This window comes from Physeter macrocephalus, chromosome 17 (assembly GCF_002837175.3).
Source record: "Physeter macrocephalus isolate SW-GA chromosome 17, ASM283717v5, whole genome shotgun sequence".
In the NCBI taxonomy this organism is placed as follows: Eukaryota; Metazoa; Chordata; class Mammalia; order Artiodactyla; family Physeteridae; genus Physeter; species Physeter macrocephalus.
The window spans coordinates 1,371,854-1,397,608 of record NC_041230.1 but is presented as its reverse complement, the minus strand read 5'-3'; the positions used below and the strand labels follow the sequence as shown (position 1 = coordinate 1,397,608).

Sequence of the window (25,755 nt, the reverse complement as noted above, 5' to 3'; positions counted from 1 at the left end):
TGGGCAAACCATCTAAGCCATCCCTCCGGCCCAACCTCTGGACATACCCCTACTCTCACCCCTTATAAGGAACCAGAGGCCCCCCCCACCCAACCCCACCTCAGAGAGCGAACAAGCAAGGGAACCTCTTACTTGTTCTCGCTCCCCCTTGCTGCAGCAGGGCCCCAATAAAGCCTGGCCTGAATTTCTTACCTGGCCTTCGACCAATTTCTATGGACCAAGGAGGCCAAGAGCCCTGGTCGGTGACAAAGGGATAGGTACTATACATTTCCGCTTTGAGGGTTAAGATCTGTCACAAGGACTCAATTCTGCCTTTGCAGTGCGAAAACAGCGATACACGATACACAACACATAGACGAGGCTGGGTTAGTCCCTCGGTCTGCGGATAAAAGCCTAAAAAGCAGAAGGTTTAGAACTACACTACCGTCCCGGGCTGTACCACCTTCCTTCCCAGCGTACTTGGTGGGAATCTCAACGCAACCACCAGCCAGGCGTCCTAGGGGACCAAAGCCTCAGCCCTCACAAGACTCTCTGTACCACAGACACTGACTACACACTTCCTTATTAATCCGAAACCTGGGCCAGATACCCTCATATGATGACCATCCAGCCAGGCCCCAACATCTCTGAGCGCCATATTAATTCCCGAATCTGAATCTCTTACCATCGTAAATATCATCTGCATCCTTTAGAAATAAGAGTGAGCCGCAAAGACCCCCATACCAGGCCGGTCCGGTCACGATCGTTGATCTCTACAGATTTTTTTTTTTGGTGGAGGGGGAAGCGTGGGCAAACCATCTAAGCCATCCCTCCGGCCCAACCTCTGGACATACCCCTACTCTCACCCCTTATAAGGAACCAGAGGCCCCCCCCACCCAACCCCACCTCAGAGAGCGAACAAGCAAGGGAACCTCTTACTTGTTCTCGCTCCCCCTTGCTGCAGCAGGGCCCCAATAAAGCCTGGCCTGAATTTCTTACCTGGCCTTCGACCAATTTCTATGGACCAAGGAGGCCAAGAGCCCTGGTCGGTGACAAAGGGATAGGTACTATACATTTCCGCTTTGAGGGTTAAGATCTGTCACAAGGACTCAATTCTGCCTTTGCAGTGCGAAAACAGCGATACACGATACACAACACATAGACGAGGCTGGGTTAGTCCCTCGGTCTGCGGATAAAAGCCTAAAAAGCAGAAGGTTTAGAACTACACTACCGTCCCGGGCTGTACCACCTTCCTTCCCAGCGTACTTGGTGGGAATCTCAACGCAACCACCAGCCAGGCGTCCTAGGGGACCAAAGCCTCAGCCCTCACAAGACTCTCTGTACCACAGACACTGACTACACACTTCCTTATTAATCCGAAACCTGGGCCAGATACCCTCATATGATGACCATCCAGCCAGGCCCCAACATCTCTGAGCGCCATTATTAATTCCCGAATCTGAATCTCTTACCATCGTAAATATCATCTGCATCCTTTAGAAATAAGAGTGAGCCGCAAAGACCCCCATACCAGGCCGGTCCGGTCACGATCGTTGATCTCTACAGATTTTTTTTTTTGGTGGAGGGGGGGCGCCGCGTGGCTTGCGGGATCTTAGTTCCCTGACCAGGGAGTGAACCCGGGCCACTACAGTGAAAGCGCCGAATCCGCCAGGGAATTCCCTCTACAGATTCTTAATCTTTTTAACGGACAGCTCCCAAGGAACCCCAACGACAGGTACGCGCGTCACAAACGCTCCTGGTTCCTCTCAAATACCTCCACCTCAGTGCTTCTCACCAGACCCTCAATAATTTCCGTTAAGTCCACACTACACCATTCCACCCTGTGGACGACACGTCCACAGGGACAAACCTCCTATGGGACAAAACCACAAAACTTCAAGGGACAAATGCACACACTGACCCGATCTTCTCCAGTCCACAAGCAGAGCCTAAAACGTAACACTTCCACGAACCGCTTCTACTTCTGCCCCTGTCGCCCAGATTTTTCGTCGGTCTACGGCGGCCGAAGACGGTCTGAAGCATTTGAAGAAACGCGGACTGGATTTCTGGTATTACCTTGAAAGGCAATATGTCCGCGCCCAGCTCTCCGCGGCCCCACGGGGCGGCCATGTTGGGACACCTGACGTACAGAAGGCCAAGGGGCGGGTTTGGGGCCGGGAGCCCTGGTTGGTCCGGAAGGTGAGAAGCCACTGAAATTATTTCATTACCTGTCACTTCAACTCTTCAGAAAATTAGCAGATTTTCAGAGACTCGAGGTTTGCGAGGCAAATATGGACCTACCTACCCAGTGCGTTCGACGCACTGGGGAGACAAGTAACATTGCCGCGGCCTTTATTTTACACCTTGTATTAAAAAAGGAGGGGGGCGGGTTTCGAAAAGGACCAAGGGTTCAGGTGTCGGTATAGCAGCAGAGAACGAACTCCTGGAAAGAGAAACGGCAGTACATCCGGTAATCGGACATCCCCCAAAAAACTTTGGAGGAACATTTCTTGCAGGAAGCGGCTTTTAAGGACAGAATAAGATTTCGAGAAACTGGCACAGTGTGGAACAGGCCATCACGTTCAAGAGGAAAAGAGCGGCAGGGATAAAGCCTAAGTTTTGACTGGGATTGGAGCCTCGGGGAAAGGCCGCTTTAAAAATGAGGCCAGTAAAGGTCTGGAGCCAATGAGAAAGGCACAACCAGAATTGAGTCCAAAAGTATTACGGTCAATATCTATTTGGTCAAGACACTAAGATACTTCCATGGGGTTAGTTGTTTCAGCAAATGATGCTGGAATAATTGTATACCTATTTGCAAAAACATAAATTAAGACCCATAACTCTAACCATATACAAAATTAACTCGAAATAGACTACAGACCTAAATTTAAGAGGTAGAAGTAAGAAACTTAGAGAAGCGAAGAGGAGCCTAAGTTAGCCAAAGAGTTCTGTGACAAGACAAAGTATGAGACATAAAAGGAAAAATAATAAATTGGACTTTATTAAAATTAAAAGCTTTTGTATTTCTAAGCACAGCTTTAATAAAGTATTGAGTGGAGCCAGAGATTGGGAGAAAATATTGACACATTTAACATCTATTGATAAAGGACTTGTATTCATAATATATCAAGAGTTCTCAAAACTTAATAACAAAACAACTGTCCAGTTACTTTTTGTGGGTTATGAAAATTTCTAAATATTGCATCGTGGTGATAGTGGCACAAATCTATGAACTTGCTAAATGTCATTGAGTTGTATACTTACTACTGGTAAATGTTATATGTAAATTATGACCATAAATCTGTTAAAATGAATTTCTGTTGTGTACAAAATTTATAGCATTTGGATTTTTTTTAAGACATCAAATATAATTGCAAAATTATAAACTATCTAGGATTAAAAGTAAATGGAGATGTCTGGGACTTATAAGAAAAACAGTACAACAGATCTTGGAGTGAGAATGTAAGAATTTGAATAATGAGAGGATCATAATAAAAAGTGAACATAGTTGAATATGTTATGTTTTTCAAGTATACCCCACTTTAATGCATACCTTTTATATGTGACTCAAGTTACCATCCTACTAGTTCATCCATGATATTATTACAGCCACTTAATATTAATTATATAGAGATATACAAAACATTTTATAATATGGAAATGTTTATAATGAGAAAGTAAGTGATAAAATTAGATTACATCTTTTTTTTTTTACAGCCTTACTGAGATATAACTGACATAGATTATACCTATTTCAAATAAACTTTTTATTTTGGGGAAATTTTAGATTTACACGGAAGTGACAAAGTACTACAAAGAGTGCACATATACCTTCATTTGACTTCCTCTCATGCGAATATTTTATGTAACCATGGTACATTTGTCAAACTTAGAAATTAACATTGGTATGACACTCAACTAAATTACAGATGCTATTTGGATTTCACAAATTTTTCCACTACTGTCTTTTTTCTGTCTTAGGATTCAACCCAGGGAAGAATGCTGCCTTTAGACATCATGTTTCCTTGAATTCCTCTGTTCCATGACCTTTCCTCAGTCTTTTTTTCATGTCCTCAATTATTTGGAGGAGTACTGATCAGGTATTTTGTATATTGACCTTCTTTTAGGTTGGTCTGTTTTCCTCATTAAACAGGGATTTATGCATTTTGGAAAAGACACCACAGAATTGAAGTCCCTTTCTAATAACATCACATTTATGGGTATAGAATATCAAAATGACAACACTGATCTACCAGCAAGGGTAATATTTGCCAGGTTTCTCCACTGAAAATAGCAAAACAACTTCTGACCAAAAAGAACCATCATATAGGGCTCACACCAAGAGATTTCAAGACTTATAAACCTTTAGTAGTATTGGTGAAGGGACAAACACATAGATCAATGGAACAGAGCAAAGATCCCAGAAAAAGACCCACATGAGTCAAGTATACTCAAGCGTTTGACAGAGATACAAAGGTCATTCAATGTAGAAAGATAGACTTTTTCAGCAGATGCTGCTGGAACACTTGGAAGTCCACAGGCAAAAAACAAACAAAAACAAAGAGAAAAAAAAATCTCAAAAGACTCTCCTTATAGACAGGTGCAAAAATCCTCTTTTGCAACCCAGAACTCATTGTTCAGTATGAGTTTTGATAGGTAAGAAGGAACATGATACCTAAAACAGATTCAAGTGATGGGGGTGTATTGATAAACATAAAGATTGCTTCCAGGACTATAGAGCTGATAATTTCCCTCATATATTAAGTTTTTAAATTATCAGCTATATCGATTTCATACTCTAATTTTAATGTTGACATGAAACAAAGATGGCTTCTTTTTTTAGGCTTTTACCTTGAGAACACAGTGTCAGGATTTTAAAAAGGTATTGGCATATCCCAATGATGTGTACTGTTCTAGGGTGTGATAGCTTAGGAGTCAATATGATTTGAACTTAATACATTTTTAGAGGGTGTCAAATTCAGAAGCAGGCAGATCCATCTCCTGACCCTAAACATGGTCCTAAAGTAAATTGCTTGAGGAAATTGGATCCCAAAGATTACAGGTGGGGAATTTTGAAGTGTGTCTGTATTCCACTGGAGATCAAAGAAGCCCAACTAAAAGAATTGTGGACTGACTGACCTGACAGCTGTGGACTGAGCAAAACTTCTTTTTCAAAGGGCTATCTTATCTTGAAGATTATGACTTTGGAGGAACTAAGGTGATTGGCAGTGGAAAGAATCAGAACATGTGAAATTCCTTAAAAATTTATTGACTTAAATAATTTTGCCTATGTTACACATAATTTAAAAAAACCCTTTACACTTTGTTCAAAAAAAAAAAAAAGAATCTCAACACATTCATCCTATGAGTCCTATACTTGGTAAAGGACTTGTATCCAGAACATAGAAAGAATTCTGAAAGGTCAACAAGAAACTCCTATTTCAAAAATAGGCAAACCTTGAACAGACACTTGATCAAAGATAACAGATGGCAAACAAGCATATGGAAAGATGGTCTGCATCATTTGTTGTTAGGGAGATGCAAATTAAAACAGCAATGTGGGGCTTCCCTGGTGGCGCAGTGGTTGAGAGTCTGCCTGCCGATGCAGGGGACACCGGTTCGTGCCCCGGTCCGGGAGGATCCCGCGTGCCGCGGAGCGGCTGGGCCCGTGAGCCATGGCCGCTGAGCCTGCGCATCCGGGGCCTGTGCTCCGCAACGGGAGAGGCCACAGCAGTGAGGCCCGCGTACCGCAAAAAAAAAAAAAACAAAAAAAAAACAGCAATGTGAATAATAATTTTTAAAAAGCAGCAGTGTGATACAAATACCCAGGTATTAGACTTGCTGAAATCCAAAAACTGAAAATATGAAATGCTGGTGATAAGGTGGAGTAACAGGAATTTCGATTATTTGCCAGAGACAATGCAAAAGAAATACAGCCATGTTAGACAATAGGCAGATTCTTGAATGTATGTTCGTACAGATGATCCCAAGTTTTAGAAAGGTAGCCTGAAAAAAAATTTTTTTAATGAGATGGCTCTCACTGAGGAGTAGAACTCAGGAAAATGGTTGTTCTCACTTGTGTCAAAGAAATCTGAAAGGAAATATCCAAGACTAAACTTTGCAGTAAGATGAACAAAAATCCTGTCTTTATTCCTATACACACCACTTGACCACGGTGAATTATTCTGATTTTTGTGCGGACAATGAGAAGAGTGTATGTAGGAGACAAATTTTTAATAAGAACCTTGAGAAAGGACTTGGACTGGAAAACCTGAAAAGAAATGTTTCCAGCATCCAAAGGTCAAGTCTCTAAACACCCACTAGCCTGGGACTATGGGTCTTAAAACTTCCAGACTCCTGAGCTCTCAAACACAGACAAACTCTGCACTCCCTACACAACACTGACCTCAAATTCAGTCTGAAATTTACCACAGACATTCTTGCCCATTGACACTCCTCCCCCAATTCCAGGCTTCTCCTGATCATGAGCTGGATGTTAAATTGCTAACCTAGGGGAGAAGCAGTGCTCATTGGTTTCACACCTTCCATCAAATTTTCAATTACCGAGTCTTGCAGACCTAACATATAGACCCTAAACCCTGACCAAAAAGACCTTCAATCATTAATCTCTACAGGTTAAGCCTCAATCAAAGGCCCCATCACAGGGGCTTCCCTGGTGGCGCAGTGGTTGAGAGTTCGCCTGCCAATGCAGGGGACGCGGGTTCGTGCCCCGGTCCGGGAAGATCCCACATGCCGCGGAGCGGCTGGGCCCGTGAGCCATGGCCGCTGAGCCTGTGTTCCGTAACGGGAGAGGCCACCACAGTGAGAGGCCCGCGTACTGGCCCCACAGGCCCCTCACTGGGGATCCTTGCCCAGAATCAGGCTCAGCAGATATTGAGTCTCTGAAGACTCCTCCAGTAGCTGCCAAAGGCTGAACCTGGTCCAAAACCATTTCTGATTTTGATGCGCTCTCCCCGCAATGCCTCCTTGGCTGTTGCTAGGGACACCGAGGGCTCTTGTTCAGTTTCAGAAGACTTGCACAGGTTCTATGAGGACACATAGCACTGTGACCTCATAGAGGTTCTGGCGCTTCCAACAGGAGTGGCCGTAAAAGCTGCTAAGACTGCTGGGTGAGAAGACATGTCTTCTCGGCACCCCAGTGCCTTCCTCTCTTTGCAAGAGATAATCTCAGTCACAGAGCTAATTTAAGTTTTCAGAGGCCAGAACCAATCCAAGGCCAACGTGGTGTGAGATGTATTCTAGTCATCACTTTGGGCAAAAGTGGCAAGATGATGGTGACCTTGTGCAGTTAGGCAGGAACACCTTGGGTACTACCAGTTTGCCTGGAGTCTTATTACGGACAGAGCCCAAACTTGTTCTGCTTGCCGCAGGTCAGGCCAATAAATCGGAAGATGACTTGTTGAGGCAAGGAGTAACGACCTTAATCGGAAAACCAGCCGACCGAGATGGCAGACTAGTGTCTCAAAAAAACCATCTTCCCTCAGTCTGAATGTGGGCTCCGCTTACACAGAGGAAGGGAAGGAGGAGGGACCCACTGCGATGCCAGTCAATGGCTGAGTGGGACGGCTACCGGTCATGCAGTAACAGCTAAGCACCTGCCCCGCCTCTATTACAGTCTGATATTCTGTGGCAGAGAAGATGCCCAGAGTTTCTAGTTGGATCTAAGGTTGAATTTACTTGAATTCTGTATTGGGAAAAGCTACAGTTCAGACTTCCTCCTGTCTTTCTCCTTTACTCTCACCCTGTTGCCACACACACACTTTCAACGCTTCTGGTCACCAAATGTGTGGGTTTCCCACACACCAAGCAATTCCTATCAGCTGGGTCCTACATTTTAACTCAATTCTAACACTATCTATTTGGAGATAGTGCCAGATCCCACTAGTTAAGAGCTCAGTCCCACAACTGCTCCCACCCCACCTCAGATACTAATCGCAAATAGCTGATCCCCAAGTTACCTACAACTTGTCTGACTTGGCTCCAAATTGGAGGTTTGCGTGAGTCCCTTGTCGGGTTTGATTAATCTGCTACAGTTTGATTAATCTCACAGAACTCAGGGAAACACTTATCTGTGTTTACTAGTTTATTAAAGGACATGATAAAGGACATAAATGAACAACAAGCTGAAGAGAAACAGAGTGAGATCTGGGAGTATTCTAAGCACAGGAGCTTCTGTCCCCATAGAGCTGGGGGTGTGTTAACACTCCCTGTACTTCAATGTGTTCACCCTTCTGGAAGCTCTCCATAGCCCCTACTATTGTTGGGATTTTATGGAAGCTTCCTCACGTTAGGCATGATCAATTAGTAACTCCATTTCTAGCCCCTCTCCCCTGTCCGGAGGATGGGGAGTGGGCTGAAAATTCCAAGTCTTTTTTGGTGACCAGCACCCATCCAGGAGCCATTCATGAGCCCACCCAGAGTCTCATCAATAGAGCAAGAGATGTTCCACACGCTCTTATCATGCAGGAATTTACAAGGGTTTCAGAAGCTCTGTGCCAGAAACCGGGGGCAGAGACCAATATGTCTATTTTCTACAGTTTCACAAGCTCAAATAGTCAACCTCAAAAGGATACATCCTAAACGATTCTATTTTTCTAATATTCTATAAATGACAAAATTATAGGATTAGTGTCAGGGAAAGGATGTGACTATGAGGACGTAGCATGAGGGAGTTTGTGTTGACAAAGAAAGCATTCTGAATTTTGACTGGGGTGTTGGTTACAGGGACCTACATATGTGGTAAAGTTTAAGGTGGTATTTAAAAACCATGTTAAAACTGGTGCAATAGAAATAAACCCTGTAGTTAACAGCACTGTAACCATTTCACTTTCCTCTATTTGAGAGTAAACTGTGTGGTTATATAAGGTTTTACCTTTGGGAATAGTGGACTGAGGGTGATTTAGAAAATCTCTGGAATATTTCAGTTTTTGTGATTCTAAACTTACTTCAAAATTAAGTTATAAAAAATCACATTTATATTAATTTTATAACCCCCCCTGCTGCTACTTATAAACTTGGTTAAACACACCAAATATGTTGACTTATACTTATGAAATGAATATATTGTTTCATTTTGAAGTACTTCAAATATTCTGAAATAACACTTAAACTTGGAACCAAAGAAACGCAAAAGTTAATTAAATAACTGAACACTCCTGCACCGTATATATTAAAATTTAATCCATGATGAGAGTAACTGCCACTATGTAAAATTTATAAGATCAATGACAAGGCATCTAGAAATACGGCTGAAGGTATTCTTTCCCCAGTTGTTTGTGAGGTGTATTATCCCTTAAGTTTAGACCTGTAACACAATGTTCTCATTCATTATTTCTCCAGGGCTTCTTTCCTTCATTAAGTTGTCTGACATTTTGTTAAAGGCCACCATACTGAATGTGTTATTGCACAGATTTCCTGGCAAATGATGAGGCAATATTTATTACTGCAAACCCTGCCATATTCATCACCATAGGAAAGTACTTCTCTAGTGTTAACTGACATCTCTTGAAGTGTTACTTCTGGGCAAAGGCTTTCCCACAATTATATTTCTACCAATTAGAAATATTCATTCACTCATGATCTATGATGACCACATATGATAGAGTCTATTACCAATGAAGTCTTTCCTAGTCTTTCACATTCTTAGGCTTTATCTCAGTATACAATTTTTTTAAAAATTATTTATTTATTTATTTTTGGCTGCATCGGACCTTCGTTGCTGTGCACGGGCTTTCTCTAGTTGCGGAGAGCGGGGGCTGCTCTTTGTTGTGGTGCACGGGCTTCTCATTGCGGCGGCTTCTCTGGTTGTGGAGCGTGGGCTCTAGGCATGCGGGCTTCAGTAGTTGTGGCACGCGGGCTCAGTAGTTGTGGCTCACAGGCTCTAGAGTGCAGGCTCAGTAGTTGTGGTGCACGGGCTTAGTTGCTCCATGGCATGTGGGATCCTCCCGGACCAGGGCTCGAACCCGTGTTCCCTGCATTGGTAGGCGGACTCTTAACCACTGAGCCACCAGGGAAGCCCTCAGTATACACTTTTTAGACAATAAAATGTCCTAAAACATTTTCACCATGGCTGATTGTGTCTGAGTTGTCTTGTAAATTTTTTCATCAATATAAAATATGAGGTAATTGATCACTAAAGATAACACCACATTCTTTGCGTTGTGATTCTTCTCTGCATACTATTTTCTTGAGTACAACCGGCAACAGGCTTCCCCAGAGTGACTACCTGTGAATTCTCTTATGTTTAACAAGGATTGACAAGTGGGCAAAAGCTTTCCCACACTCGCTGCATCCATAGGGCCTCTCTCCTGTATGTTTTCTTTGATGAACATTGAGCCCTGACTTTGTGGTGAAGGTTTTCCCACATTCACTGCATGCATATGGCTTCTCTCCTGTGTGAATTCTCTGATGGGTAATGAGATCATTTTTGCGCAAAGAGAATTTTCCACATTCAATACATGCAAAGGAAGTTTTTCCTGAGTGAACTCTCTGATGCTGTATGAGGCATGTCTTCTTCCTAAAGGCTTTACCACACTCGTTGCATTTGTATGGTTTCTCTCCAGTGTGAGTTTGCTGATGAGTACCCAGAGTACTCTTCATGGTGAAGCCCTTGCCACATTCATTGCATATATATGGTTTCTCTCCAGTATGAGTTCGCAGATGTGCGATGAGCATGCTTTTCCCAGTTAAGCCTTTGCCACATTCATTGCATACATAGGGTTTCTCTCCTGTGTGAGTGCGCTGGTGTACGTTGAGATGACTCTTCTCTGTGAAGCCTTTACCACATTCACTGCATACATATGGTTTCTCTCCTGTATGAATTCGCTGATGTCCTATCAGCCGGATCTTGGCTGGAAAGCCTTTTCCGCATTCACTGCACACGTAGGGTTTCTCCCCTGTATGAGTTCGCTGGTGTACAATCAGGCGGCTCTTCACAGTGAAGCCTTTCCCACAGTCACTGCATACATAGGGTTTCTCTGCAGTATGAGTTCGCTGATGTACAATAAGATCACTCTTCATGGTGAAGCCTTTTCCACACACACTACATACATAGGGTTTCTCCCCTGTATGAGTCCGCTGATGTCTGATGAGAGGGCTCTTCAAGGTGAAGCCTTTTCCACACTCATTGCATGTATAGGGTTTCTCTCCAGTATGAGTTCGCTGATGTACGATGAGGCAGTGCTTCATTGAAAAGCCTTTCCCACATTCACTGCACATATACAGTTTCTCTTCTCTGTGAGTTTGCTGATGAGTGATAAGACTGTTCTTCAAGGTGAAACTTTTCCCACATACATTGCATATAAAGGGTTTCTCACCTGTATGAGTTCGATGGTGTGCAATAAGACGTCTCTTCTCAATGAAGCCTTTTCCACATTCACTGCATATGTAAGGTTTCTCTCCTGTATGAGTTTTCTGATGTGTAGTGAGACTGAACTTTGTAGAGAAGGCTTTTCCACACAGAGTGCATCCATGGGGCTTCTCTCCCGTATGAGTTCGCTGATGATAAAGGAGCCGACACTTTTTGGTGAATGCTTTCCCACATTCACTACATGTGTAAGGTTTCTCTCCCATATGACTTTTCTGATGTATGTTGAACTGCGATTTCTCGAAGAAAGTTTTATTGCATTCAGGGCACTCATAATGTTTCAGTCCCGTATGAGTTCTCTGATGTTCAGTGAGCCTGGATTTTCTGGAGAAGGCTTTCCCACACAGACTGCATCCATGAGGTTTTTCTCTAGTATGAACTCTCTGATGATCAAAGAGCTGAGACATCTTGAAGAAGGCTTTCCCACACTCACTGCATACATAGGCTTTCTCTATGTTGCGAGTTCTCTGTTGCTTAGTGGACAGGGAGTTACTGCCGATGGGTTTTGCACTTACAGGAAATTTAATTTCAGTAAAAGATTGCTCGTGGTTAGCATGGAGAAGGGATTTCCCATCTGCATCAAACTCAGCAGAGTTCTTTAAGTTAAATCTTCTCTTCCGGTTTTCAAAACTTAAATTTGAATTTAAAAGTTTTTCAGTTAAGTCAAACATATCACAATTTTGCTTTAACAGGAAATGACTTTCACTCTGACTAACAATATTTGCAAGTGTATTATGTTCGCAGCATTGTTCCATAGTATTTTGAATGCTGTGATTTGGCAAGTGACGCTGCAGAGGGTCATCAACTTTCCTGATTTCTAGGAAAGAAGAGAACAAGGAATCATTCTGCAATCTCTCATAATCTTAATTTGGAAGAAAACTGTTTCAAAAAATGCCTTCGTGTGAAGTAACTATTTAGTGACAATTCTATGTGTGATATAATAAGAAATATATTTGGTCTTCCTCCACAGAGCTCCTAAAGCCTTGTAATTTCCTAAGTGACAGAAGTATCTTTCAATACTGAGTTTATGCTAATGAGGTGACTTAGCATAGGGTTCCTACATAACCTCAGGATGGGACTGATCACCAGAAAGACTAAGTGATTAGAAGGTTGGAACTTTCAGCTCCCCCCAGCAGCCTCTGGGAAAGGAGAGAGGGCCTAGAGATTAAAACTCTATAAAAACTCTTAACAAGATTTGCTCAACCTTTGGATGGGTGAACACATCCATGTGCGAGGAGGGTGGTGCTCCCCAGTTCCATGGGGACAGAAGCTTCTGCTTCTGTCAGGAATCCTTCAGACCTTGCCCTATGTACCTCTTCCTCTGGCTATTCATCTGTATATCCTTTATAGTAAACTGGTAAACATAAGTAAATGTTTCTTTGAGTTCTGTGAGCCACCCTGGCAAATTAATTGAACCCAAGAAGGGGGTCATGAGAACCTTCAATTTATAGCCAGTTGGTCAGAAGCACAGGTAACAATCTGGAGTTGCAATTGACATCTGACATGGGGACAATCTTGTGGGACTGAACCCTTAACTTGTAGGATCTGACACTGACATGGGGACAATCTTGTGGGACTGAACCCTTAACTTGTAGGATCTGACACTATTTCCACATAGATAGTATCAGAAATGAGTTAAATTTGTAGGACACCCAGGTTTAATTCTGGGCATAGACAACTGAAGCAAAGGAATAAAGAAGGCAATTGCAGTCTGTGAATCACGGCTAAAGGAGCAATGAATATGTAGAGGTGGAGGAAATCAGGATATGTTCAAAGAAGAGACAAGGTTCACTGATGGACTTAATGGGAGAAGCACGGAAGAGGTTAAGACTCAAGGATTATTCCAAGAATTATGTGGTTTCAGCCACTGGGTAGGTGGAATGCCTCTTAATAATGTGAAGAATATTACTGAAGTCCAGAATGAGAGGAAAACCTAGCACACATTGTGAAACAAAGCTTAAGGAGGTTATTACTTGTCTGAGTATAAACATGAAGAAACGGGTTGAATATATAAATGTTTCAAAAGGTCTTATCTGATAATAGCAATGTGGATATCATCAACATAGACAGATTATCGAAGAAGAAAAGATATATGTATATATATATATACACTTTGCTGTACACCTGAAACTAACACATTGTAAATCGACTGTACTCCAATATAAAATAAAAATTTTTTTTTAAAAACCAGAGTATTCAAAGACAGAGTACTGGATAAGACTATGTTTGGAAACATGTATAATAAAAGCTCAAGGCACAGGGCCAAGGCTTTAGCCATTTCAACATGTAGAGTTTGAAAGTTCAATCAAGTCCATTGAAGAGAACCAAACATTGACAATTGTGATCAGGTGCAAACTTGCAGACCCAGGTGTATAGAACAAATACAACGTCAAGTAAGAATGTGTCTCCTTAGCATCTGATTTCAAGGTAAATATGACAAACTATTGAGGTTTATCATATTCCAACAGCTTGCCCTCTTCTTCATTCTTCAGACCACCATTTACCTAACTCTAGCAAAGCACTAACACTAACATCAAATATAGATAAAATCTTCTGTAACCAACACTCCCAACTAATACTCTACTTGGAACATACTCTCCTATGTTCCTACACGAAAAGGGAACGATGATATGCAGTTACTCCAACCCTGAACATTGCAAAGAAAGGACTGGCCCTCAGAGGATAACGTCTGAGTCCCTGGAATATCCCACCTGATGAGAATGTCTTTTTAGGCATGAGATCTTAGGACATATCATAGAGTTTATGCTAACAATCTGATTTGTGGTAGATGCCCGTTTTTGTATGCCTGAGGCTTTGGACAACACTGTAACATTCTGATTCTGAGGTCCAGAGGCACCAGGCTTGGGTGAGCTTCCCTGGTTGGCAACACTTCACACATGTTGTCAAACACTCAAACATCATTGCTGGGAAAATTCAGCACTGTTCACATAACTCCACTGGTAGAGGACAACCGGGAGCTTGTGTGCAGTCTCTCCTGGATTCTTTCCCATGCATATTTCATCTTTGATGACTTTAATCTGTATTATTTTATTGTCACACATTGTAACCAAGAGTATAAAAGTACATTCCCCTCCCCAATAATGTCTACCTTCTATAAAGTAGGCAAAGTGATCCACTTTAAAAATGGTATAATGCCACTCCGGACTACTCAAAATCCCCTGTTTCCTCAACTTATTCAGAAAAGAATCAAGGTCTTGAATGCCCTTGATAGGCAGTTTGTGAACTATGTACCAAAACCCTCAAGCTACTACCCTGTTACCCTTAACTCCAGTCATTTTCCCTCTTGCTCAGTCCCTTCTACCCATGTCAGTTTCCCCGAAGTTCCTCAAACACATTCCAGATTCAGGTCTTTCAACTTCTCACTGTCTCACATTTGGAAAACTCCTCACCCAGGAAGATTACTCATATCCCTCATCTATGTGCTCAAAGGCACCTTATCAGAGAGCCACTCTCATTCCAAAAGGGCAGTTCCAAGCCCCAACACCCAATCTTCCATTAGCTGCTTTAATTTTCCTTACAGCAATTTTTACACTAAGACATGTTTTTCTTTTAAATGTGTAGAACTGAAAGAGACCCTCAATTTTTAAAAGGATGGAGAGAAGATTTCTGTTCTCACACACAAATTAGGAAGTCACAGGCCAGCTGACATGACGAAGAATAAAATACGTAGAAAGAAATTGTACATTAGACAATATTAAGAGAGAAGTCAATTTGGGGGCGTCTCTTTCAGAGAACAGAAAGAGCTTAACTCATGGGAATGGAAGAAACTTTTAAGACTTATGAGAAATGAGAAGAAAATGGAAATGAAAGTATGGAAAAGGCTGGAAGGGGTTGGGGACCAAACAACCACACAAATGCACAGCAGAAACCAGGTTATCATGAGGACACAGCATCCAAGGTGGGGTTGCATGTTATGGTGGGAAATCGTTATTTCCTCATACGGCAGGAAGAAGGTACAGTGGTAAGAAGAGTATGATGAACTCAAAGTTCTCTTTCCAGAGAGGCCTGGAAAGTGGGATTTCACAGCAAGACAGGCGGTAACACAGACAGAGATCTTGTGATGGTAGACGAAGGAGAGGAAGATTTGAAAATCCAAGGAAGAAGAAAACTAGGCAAACGAACAAAAATAAGATGCATATGAAATAAGCGGGGATCAGGGACTTCCCCGGTGGTCCAGTGGTAAAGAATTCACCTTCTATTGCAGGGGAAGCGGGTTCAATCCCTGGTCAGGGAACTAAGATCTCATGTTCCATGGGGCAACTAAGCCCGAGTGCCACAGCGACTGAGCTCGCGCACCTCAACTAGAGCCCATGTGCCGCAAACTACAGAGCCTACTCGCTCTGGAGCCCGCACGCCACAACTACAGAGCGCACATGCCCTGGAGCCTGCACGCCACAACTAGAGAAGAGAAAACCCGCAAGCCACAACTAGAGAGAAGCCTGTGCACCACAACGAAGAGCCCGTGTGCCGCAACGAAGATCCTGCGTGCTGCAACTAACACCCGACGCAACCAAAAATTTAAAACTGAAATTGGGCTTCCCTGGTGGCGCAGTGGTTGAGAGTCCGCCTGCCGATGCAGGGGACACAGGTTCGTGCCCCGGTCCGGGAAGATCCCACATGCCGCGGAGCGGCTAGGCCCATGAGCCATGGCCACAGAGCCTGCGCATCCAGAGCCTGTGCTCCGCAACGGGAGAGGCCACAACAGTGAGAGGCCCACGTACCGCAAAAAACAAAACCAAAAAAAACTGAAATAAAATAAATAAATAAATAATAAAGACACAATTTAAAAAAAAAAACACTCATAGTTTAGAAATAAGCAGGGATCAGATCTCAGAAGAAAACAAAGGGATATATTTTCCTCTTAACTTCCACAAAGAAAAAGAGTTCTTGTACAGGAAGAGAGGTACTTGATAGGGCTGCTTATGTTTCCTCAGACACTATCACAGCTCTGACGCCTTCTCTCCTGACCAGAGTACGACTTCCCTGGCTGCCCACCTTGCTGGGTCTCACCCACTCACCTGGATAGATTCGACCGTGGCTGTCATCTTCTACTGGCCACAGTTGTTCTCCTCGTTCCAACCTGGAGACAGCATCTGGTTTGCTGGCTTGATACCCTGTTCATGAAAAATGATAGAAGACTTAGACACACCGAACTGGGCTGGGATATGGCAGGAAGGGATAATGGTACATGGAGGGAATAAACAGGTTTCACATCTGTAACCTCAAGGCTTTTCTCTCAGGAGAGGGGCAATTATACCTTCTAGTCTGGGGCAAGAGAAGGATCTGAGACTCGACCATTTCAGAGGAATGCAGTTAGTCTGAAGACTTAAGAGGCTGAGAATGGAACGGTAACTGACAGGCACCCTCTGAGGGACCCAGGGGAGCCGTCCTCACCCACGGACACCAAGTTGCTATAGTTCTCCAGCATCACGTCCCGGTACAGGTCCTTCTGATCAGGGGCCAGGAGCTGCCACTCCTCCCACGTGAACTTCATAGTCACGTCGTCATACGTCAGGTATTCCTGTCATAACACAGTCACGTTTAGCCAAGTGATGTTATTTGGGTGACATGGAAAAATGTAAAGGAAATTATTCTGCTCACTTTTGCCATATAGAAAGTTGGTGGGTTTTTTCCTTCTTACGGTGTGATAGAATAAGAATCCTAGTAAAATACTATGTTACGGTACAGTCTTCCAGATGGAATAGATGCGTAAGGCAGGGTTAAAAATGCCAAGCTTCTCATCATGGCTTGGTCTTTCCGGTTACCAGCCCGCATCCAGGAGCTCACTCAGAGTCACCTCGGTAGAACAAAGTCACTCCTGTCACCCAGGAAATGACAAGAGTTTCAGGAGCCCTGTGTCAGGAACAGAGGTCAAAGACCAATATTAGAACAGGAGATGCTCCTAGTGTTCTTATCACTTAGGGAATCACAAGGGTTTTAGGAGCTCTGTGCCAGGAACAGGGGGCAGAGACCAATACATATTTCCTGCTGTCTCACAAGCATTCACTAATATCAAACTATATGCTACTTACAAGTAGATGAAGACAATACATACTAATTTCAGTGGTCAATATACTAAACAAAATAAGAGAAACTGTACAGGAAATTCCCTGGCCGTCCAGTGGTTAGGACTCGGTGCTTTCACTGTAGTGGTCCGCGTTCAATCCCTGGTTGGGAAACTAAGATCCCGCAAGCCATGTGGCCAAAAAACCAACCTTGTGATTAGAGGGTTGGAACTTTCAGCCCCACTTCTAGCCCTCCAGGGATGGGGGAGGGACTGGAAACTGAGCCAATCAACAATGGCCATTGATTTAATCTACCACACCTACCCAATGAGACCTACACAAAAAACCCCTAAACTACAGGGCTCAGAGCACTTCCGGGATGGTGAACACATCTAGGTGCTGGGGGTGTGACACTCCTAGAGAGGGCATGGAAGGTCCTTGTCCCTTCCCTCATATTTTACCTAAGTATCTTTCCATTTGGCTCTTCCCAAGCTGTATCCTTCATAATGAACCAGTATAGGTAAGCAAAGTCTTTTCCTGAGTTATGTGAACCGTTGTAGTAAATTATCAAACCTGAGGAAGGGATTTCGGGAATCCCCGATTTGCAGCCAAATCAGAAGTATGGGTACTGTGGGCAGCCAATATTTGGCATCCAAAGTGAGGGCAGTCCTGTGGGATTGAGCCCTTAAACCTGTGGAGACTGACAGTAACTGCAGTAGTTAATGTCGGAATTGAATTAAATTGTAGACGCTCAGCTGGTATCTAGAGAGTTGGAGAAGTAATTGTTGGTCTGGAAAGACCCACACATTTGGTGCCAGAAGTGCTGGGAGTAGAAACAGTTTGTAGTACTGCCTATCATGTAACTTATGACTCTCTTGTGATGGCTGTCAGAGACATTAGACACAAATTGACAGCTAATATAACTCACAGGATTTTGCACATTCACATATTATATCCCAACACGAGTCACGGAATATGAACCCTATGAACAATATATTCCTGATCCAACTTTACCAAGATTTCTCCAGATCCTGCTAGGATCCATTTAAACTTTTCTACTTAACTGCACTGATTTTTACAGGCAAAGCCACTGGAGAATAAAGAAAGAATAAAAGAAACCAAAAGTCACCTGGGCCTGGAACATTTTCTTCTGACTTTGGAAAATGGCTGCAAACTGGGATGTTCTCTTTAGCTCTTCTGGATCAGCTCTAAATTTCTGTTCAAAAATCTCAGTCTCCAATCAAGGATGTCTCCAGAACTGACAGTACTTAAGTCTCAGAATTTTTCCTCCTTCTTTCCTTTGATCCCTCTTGTTCCTGGGGAGCCAGCACCTGTGGGCTGAAGAGCAAATTACTCTGAGTGGCACATTCTCTTTCGGCCCAGATGCTGTCAGTGTTGCTGGCCACTCATCTTAAATTAAGGCCCCCAAAGATCGATCGGTCCTTTTATTAAGAAGCTTTTACATCTGGGCCAATAAAACACAACATTCTGAATATTTGGGAAGTACACCTTTCTCTTGTAAAGTGGAAGCAGTAAGACTGTGAAAGGGGATGTGGGAAGGAGAATCAGCACAGCACAATGCCCCACTGGCAGGGAAATCCACAGGTAGATCAACTTTAGGAGAGAGGACACACAGACAGGATATACACATTTTCTTCTTTTAAACCACGTGCGTCCACGTACCTCTTCAAAAGTCTTTTTACATCCCAGGGTTCACACACTCAAATTTGAAGAACATCATGCTAAGCAAATAAGAAGCACCGTCATGTATTTTTCATTACCATCCACTTCTTGATCCTCGATAAGAGTATTATAAGCATAAACCTATAAAGGATACTCAGTCAAAAGTCCTTTAGGAATAAAACTGAAATAAAAACATTTTCAGGGGTCGGGGGGGAGAAGGATAAATTAGGAGTTTGGGATTATCATATACACACTACTATATGTAAAACAGATAACCAACAAGGACATACTGTATAGCACAGGGAACTATATTCAATATTTTGTAATGAACTGTAGGAGAAAAGAATCTGAACAGAAATAGATATATATGTACGTACAACTGAATCACTTTGCTGTACACCTGAAACTAACACAACATTGTAAATCAACTGTACTTCAACTAAAAAAAAAAATTTTTAGGCAAAACCAGAGAGAATTCATCAGAAGACCTGTAATACAGCAAATGCACATGTTCTTCAAGCAAAAGGAAAGGGTCCTCCAATGTAAGCAGAGGACCAAGGAATGAAAAGGAACTAAACTGGTAAATAAGCAGTTAAATCTAAATTAGTACCAGCTAGGAAAATGATCATATCTCAGGAGGTTTTAAAAATATAGAGAGTTAACCACCACTTCCCTGGTGGCACAGTGGTTAAGAATCCACCTGCCAATGCAGGGGACACAGGTTCGAGCCCTGGTCCGGGAAGATCCCACATGCTGCGGCGCAACTAAGCCTGTGCACCACAACTACTGAGCCCGCTCTCTAGGGCCCGCGAGCCACAACTACTGAGCCCGTGTGCCACAACTACTGAGCTCACGCGCCTAGAGCCTGTGCTGCACAGCAAGAGAAGCCACCACAGTGAGAAGCCCACGCACCGCAAGGAAGAGTAGCCCCCACTCGCCGCAACTAGAGAAAGCCCGCGTGTAGCAATGAAGACCCAATGCAGCCAAAAATTAATAAATAAATAAAATAAATTAATTAAAAAAAATAGAGTTAAAATTTACCATGATATCATATAAATTATGAGGTGGGTAAATGAATGAGTGTTCTAAGATCTCTGTATAGATAGAGTATAAGAGTACTAATTACAGTAACACTTCGACAAATAAAGGCTGTATATTATTTGTAATCTCTTGTGTCAGAATAAAACTAATAACTTTTAAAAACATACATAACTTCTATGCTAAAAGAGACAGAAAATGTAATGTACATGGCAATTACTCAATTCTACCACTGTAGCTCAAAAGCAGTCATACTTTTGGACTTCCCTGGTGGTCCAGTGGTTAAGAGTCCATGCTTCCACTGAAGGGGGCACGGGTTCCATCCCTGGTTGGGGAAGTTCCACATGCCACGCAATGTGGCCAAAAAACAGCTGTATTTAAAAAACAAAAAAATAGGTGTGCTAGGTTCCAATAAAACTTTATTAACAAAAACAGGCACTGGGCCAGAGTTAATCCATGGGCTCCAGGTGTCCAACCCTGAATTGGAACAGAAAAGCCATATGATCATTTAAATCAAGAGTCAGTAACAGACTTTCCAGGGCCTGGACCACCTGTTTTTACACATCAAGGTTTATGGGAACACAGCCAGACGCATCTGTTGACTATTGTCTTAGTCTCTTTTTACACTATAATAGCAGGGTTGAGAATCTGAGTTTGGATACGTTACCCACTGCAATGCAATTTGAAAAAATAATAATAAAAGGTGAGTTTTGAATATAAGGAGAGGCAAATTTGACTAATATATCTATACACCTGTTTAGTCAGGAGGCTGGTTACAAAATTAAAATGGAAAAATTCTATACGATTCTAAAGTACACACAGGTCAAGTGTCTGTTTAAAAAGAACGTTTCCTGGGAATAATTTAACATTCAAGCAAAAATGATCAATGAAACTATCAACTGGTAACCTAAAAATACATTTCTAAGAATCTCTGAAAGGGAAATATTGGCAAAGGTGTGATATTTGACAAGTCATTTTTACTTTCTTCACTATATTTTTCATAAGAGCATGTATATTTTAAAAATCAGAGAGGGGACTTCCCTGGTGGTCCAGTGGTAAAGATTCCACCTTCCAATGCAGGGGATGTGGGTTCAATCCCTGGTCAGGGAACTAAGATCCCACATGCCGCGGAGCAACTAAACCTGTGCGCCACAACTACTGAGCTTGTGTGCCTCAACTAGAGTCCACGTGCCACAAACTGCAGAGCCCATGCGCCCTGGAGCCTGCGCACCACAACTAGAGAAAACCCGCAGGCCACAAGTAGAGAGAAGCCTGCACGCTGCAACGAAGAGCCTGCGCCGCAACTAAGACCTGATGCAGCCAAAGAAGAAGAAAAAAAAAAATCAGAGAAATATCGGCATTCTACACTTTAAATAAAATTGCTGTAGCATGGTCATTAATATAAGTCCATGGCTTTCGAAGTTTTCTTTCCAAAAAAAGCGTACCGCAAAAAAAAAAAAAAAAAAAAAAAAAAAATAGAGAGGGAAAACAAGGAGGAAAGCAGGGAGCGAGAAAATGAGTTATAAATACAAATTTTACAAAACACAAAGCCACAAATATGGGGAAATTAGCAGCTTTCTTACTCAGATATGCTATGCATCTGCCATCACAGTTCATTATTTAAGGTATTTTACTTCACTGAATCTTCAAAATAACTCTAAGGGAGAGATTTTAATTGCTTTTCTTTTCTTTTTTTCTAAGAAGGAAACAAGAGGTCACACAAACTGCACAAAGAGCAGAGGGCAGAATTTGGATTGAAAAACCAGATTCATCTCGTTCCGAAGTTAATTTTCACTCCACACCAGGCCAAAATTATTTGTAAATAAGATGTCTGTTCATTACATAAAGAAAGGAAACTAGTAAAAGGCTGTTAGTAGAACTTTTATTAATCATGTGATTGAATAAGTATTTAAAGTAATGGTAGAGGTCTGCAACTTACTTGGAAATATACCAAAACCAACAACAACAAAAGACTGATACTTGAACAGAAGGATGAACACAGGGTTAGGAACTGGTAGAGCAAGTCTAGTACTATTAATAATAAAGCGTAAGTGGTAGGTATATGGGTGGTTAATATAAAATCCTTTCAATATTTCTGTATGTTTGAAAATTTTCACACTAAAATGTTGGGTGGAAAGAAAGATATTGTAGGTTTAAGAATTTAGTAAGGTGACCAAACAAAAATATTTAAAGTTAGTTGCTGGGGGGCATGGGGAGAGGATAAATTAGGAGGATGGGATTAACATACACACTACAATATGTAATATAGATAACCAACAAGGACCTACTGTATAGCACAGGGAGCTATACTCAATATTTTGTAATAACCTAGAAGGGAAAAGAATCTGAAAAAGATATCTATATATACACGTATAACTGAATCAATGTGCTGTACACGTGAAACACGATATTGTAAATCAACTATACTTCAATTTTTAAAAAATCAGTCAAAAATAAAGTCAACTGCTCTTTTATGTTGTACAAAATTATAAGGAAACGGGAGTTAGCAAATAATAATACGCTTACAATTGCAATAAAAATAAGTAGTCTAGGTTGGAGATGAAAGGCAAGGGAACAAATCCATAGGTAAATGCATAATCATAAAATGTTCCAAAAAATGACACCTAAGTATTTTAAATATTTCACCTCTATATAGATGTATGCAATCACTGAATATAAACCTACTTATAATACCACCAGTTCACGCATTTAAAATAATTTGTAAATCTATATTCCATGAAATAAAGTGAAAGAGAAAATCATAGTACCATTTACGCAATTTATCTGAATTATGAATATTAAGGACATAATATAAACGCCTAAAACTGAAATACACTAAAATTTTACAAGCATTGTCAGAACTCACGGTGACAGAGATGTTATTTTACTTGTTTTAGACAGAATCTCAAAAGAAATATCCAAGAGGAATGTGCAGGAGTCTTGCAGGACAAAGGATAAAAGCTGCATCTTAAATATCGTAAAACATACTGCTATTAGATATTCATCTGGTGGATTTCTGGATCATTCATCTTGCCAAAAACCTTCATTTCTGAGAGTTTAAGAGTAAGGGGCGATGTTGGGTGCCAAAGAGAATTTTAAAACTAGTGGTGAAGAAGGGACTCGGACCGACCTAAACGGCAGAAGGGTAACGTTAACGTCCATCACGTCTGTTACAGAGGCCGAGGTTGGAGCTCAACACACGCAGCGGCCAAAGTACTCGGGCCTCCAAAGTATCAGCCCATACACGCATCTGTACCCCAAACGATTACTACCACCACCCGGGTTAATCTCAGAGACTCCCGTCCATTAACCCCGAAACAGATACTCCATCTTTTAGCCCCAAACAAAACCCGAACCATAAACAGCATTCACTGACAAACACCACCCTCCAGTTCGCAGTCACTGAGCCCTACAGAGAGTAAACGGCAGACCCCAACACGTGCCCTCGCGACTAAATCGTTGACCTCTAGGGATCTTTAACCACTAACCACAAGAGAATCTCCTGATTGAAGCCAGAAGTACCCCAACCACACATACACTGTTACCCACCCTTTAGGGCTCCCCTGGAAAAGAACACCCATTCACGCCGTCCTCCCGCTTGTATTCCACACGCATCACCCAATGCGGAAGCTGACAGGCCCTCCCTCCCCACTGTACACGAAGAGACCCAGCCACTACCTTGACTTGTCCAGGGACGATCGCGACCCATCCACGGCTGAACTTACTTCGCGGAACTTCGTCGTTTCCCTCATCACCGCGGTACGGTGGCCAACGAGGGTCTGAGACGTTTCTGCCGCAAAAAGACAACTGAATTTCCGACTTCTCTTTAGAGGTAACTTGGCCACGCCCTCTAGCGTGGCCCCATGGGCGCGGCCATGTTTGGGGATCGGGCGTCTGAAGAGCGAAGAGCCCCGTTTTGTGCTCGTGCGCGGGGAAGACTGGGAAGACGGAAGGTCACCGAAACTGTCAATTTTGGGGCACCTGAACCCTTAATAAAAACGGACATATGCGCATAAGCTCGAGCTTGCACCAAACAAGAAAGGCATGGGGGTAAATCCTTTTCTGCGAGCTGGCAAGAAAATTAAAATGGCAGTGACATTGATCCACTTTGTACGAAAGTTAGGAAACGGCCCAGTGGGCGCAACCATCTTACAGGAAGTGGAGGAATCCGTACAGCACAACTCGCGTTTGGGAAAAGGCGAACCGTCCGGTAGAGGATGTCTGGGCCAAGTTTCTAGAGAAATTGGCCTGAAGGGACTTTTGAACGGCACAGGGCTTGGAGAATCTCTGACGTTACAGGGATGGCAGCCATAGGTTAGGAAATAAAAACAGCTGGAACGTGCTAAAGCTGTTCGTATGTATGGGGGAAAGGCCACTGAAGGCGGGCCCAATGAGAAGGGCGGTACCTATGACAGAGGGGGGAAGCTTTCCCTTTGGGGTCCAAAGACAAAGGCAGAGCTCAGAAGACCAAGGGTCAAAAATTAGGGAAGTATGACTACAAGGAGAATAAAAGGTTGTGTAAAAAAAAAAAGAGTAATCATGTTACACTACGTGAGTCAGTTGCAAATAGCGTTACAAAGTCATAGTAATGTAACACCGTAACTGTGGTTCCAACTAAAGCCGTTGGAAGAATGGAGGAAAAGGAAAGGAAATGCCTTGTGTGTGTGTGTGTGATAGATATGACTGTATTGAAACAAAAATGTCCAAACTACTCCAGACTAAATGGATCATTTTACATTACCACAATCGATATATGAGATCCACTTTCTCTGATTCCTCAGTAGGATTTGTTATAAAGAGATTTTAAAAGGAATAAGAAAAAGATGACCAATATAAATTTTTTTTAACTTTTTAAATTATTTTTTAATTTTTGGCTGCGTTGGGTCTTCGTTGCTGCGCGCAGGCTTTCTTCTACATGTGGCGAGTGGGGGCTGCTCTTCATTGCGGTGCGCGGGCTTCTCATTGCAGTGGCTCTCTTGTTGCGGAGCACAGGCTCTAGGCGCGCAGGCTTCAGTCGTTGCCGCGCGTGGGCTTGGTAGCTGTGGCTGGCGGGCTCTAGAGCGCAGGCTCTGTAGCTGTGGTGCACGGGCTTAGCTGCTCTGCGGCATGTGGGATCTTCCAGGACCAGGGCTTGGATTTTAAAAGGAATAAGAAAAAGATGACCAATATAAATTTTTTTTAACTTTTTAAATTATTTTTTAATTTTTGGCTGCGTTGGGTCTTCGTTGCTGCGCGCAGGCTTTCTTCTACATGTGGCGAGTGGGGGCTGCTCTTCATTGCGGTGCGCGGGCTTCTCATTGCAGTGGCTCTCTTGTTGCGGAGCACAGGCTCTAGGCGCGCAGGCTTCAGTCGTTGCCGCGCGTGGGCTTGGTAGCTGTGGCTGGCGGGCTCTAGAGCGCAGGCTCTGTAGCTGTGGTGCACGGGCTTAGCTGCTCTGCGGCATGTGGGATCTTCCAGGACCAGGGCTTGAACCCATGTCCCCTGCATTGGCAGGCAGATTCTTAACCACTGTGCCACTGGGGAAGCCAAGGCCAACCTAAAATTTTTAATAGCTAAATAATATACTGGCCACTTATTTTTAAAAATCACAAATACTTAAGTTTTAAAATGCCAGTCTTACTAATATTCAAATTCATGAAGAGT

At 42.7% G+C, this 25,755-nt stretch overlaps 2 protein-coding genes and 1 non-coding gene across 9 annotated transcripts in view; 1 reads left to right on the top strand and 2 right to left on the bottom strand.

Moving 5' to 3' along the window:
- The window catches only part of LOC102991179 (zinc finger protein 615-like), a 55,311-nt gene extending 31,507 nt beyond the window's left edge, over nt 1–23,804 (bottom strand). For 2 of the 4 annotated variants that reach the window (XM_028477742.2, XM_055079148.1), the window contains exon 1: nt 1,901–1,962. The gene's annotated coding sequence lies outside the window, so the exon portion shown is untranslated. Of the gene's footprint in view, nt 1–1,900; nt 1,975–23,790 lie in introns of those variants that run through there. The other 2 variants (XM_055079146.1, XM_024132584.2) reach the window with 2 other exon arrangements.
- LOC112067339 (small nucleolar RNA SNORA40) lies at nt 4,501–4,650 on the top strand. The gene has a single exon (XR_002893215.2). It is a non-coding gene; the product is annotated as a small nucleolar RNA SNORA40 (small nucleolar RNA).
- On the bottom strand, nt 8,470–23,851 carry LOC102991469 (zinc finger protein 615). Of its 4 annotated transcripts, none has more exons than XM_028477748.2 (6): nt 23,662–23,729; nt 19,075–19,215; nt 18,521–18,729; nt 16,781–16,907; nt 16,405–16,500; nt 8,470–12,182 (listed from the first exon to the last, which is right to left on the bottom strand). In XM_028477748.2, the coding sequence occupies exons 3-6, from the start codon at nt 18,533–18,535 to the stop codon at nt 10,222–10,224; spliced, it is 2,199 nt and encodes a 732-aa protein (XP_028333549.1). In that variant the 5' UTR covers nt 18,536–18,729; nt 19,075–19,215; nt 23,662–23,729; the 3' UTR covers nt 8,470–10,221. The 4 variants fall into 4 exon arrangements, with proteins under 4 accessions (XP_028333549.1, XP_007106438.2, XP_028333550.1 ...); XM_007106376.4 differs by lacking the exon at nt 23,662–23,729 and adding an exon at nt 16,988–17,239 and having other exon boundaries at nt 19,075–19,252; XM_028477749.2 differs by lacking the exons at nt 19,075–19,215; nt 23,662–23,729 and adding an exon at nt 23,791–23,851.
- Between the last annotated feature and the right edge of the window lie 1,904 nt (nt 23,852–25,755).

Excerpts from the sequence above, each read along its gene's own strand:
- LOC102991469 (XM_028477749.2), bottom strand. Across the intron at positions 16,501-16,780 it reads TAGCAACTTGGTGTCCGTGG|GGTATCAAGCCAGCAAACCA; the intron begins GTGAGGACGGCT and ends TTTCATGAACAG. Across the intron at positions 12,183-16,404 it reads CCACGGTCGAATCTATCCAG|AAATCAGGAAAGTTGATGAC; the intron begins GTGAGTGGGTGA and ends CTTCTTTCCTAG.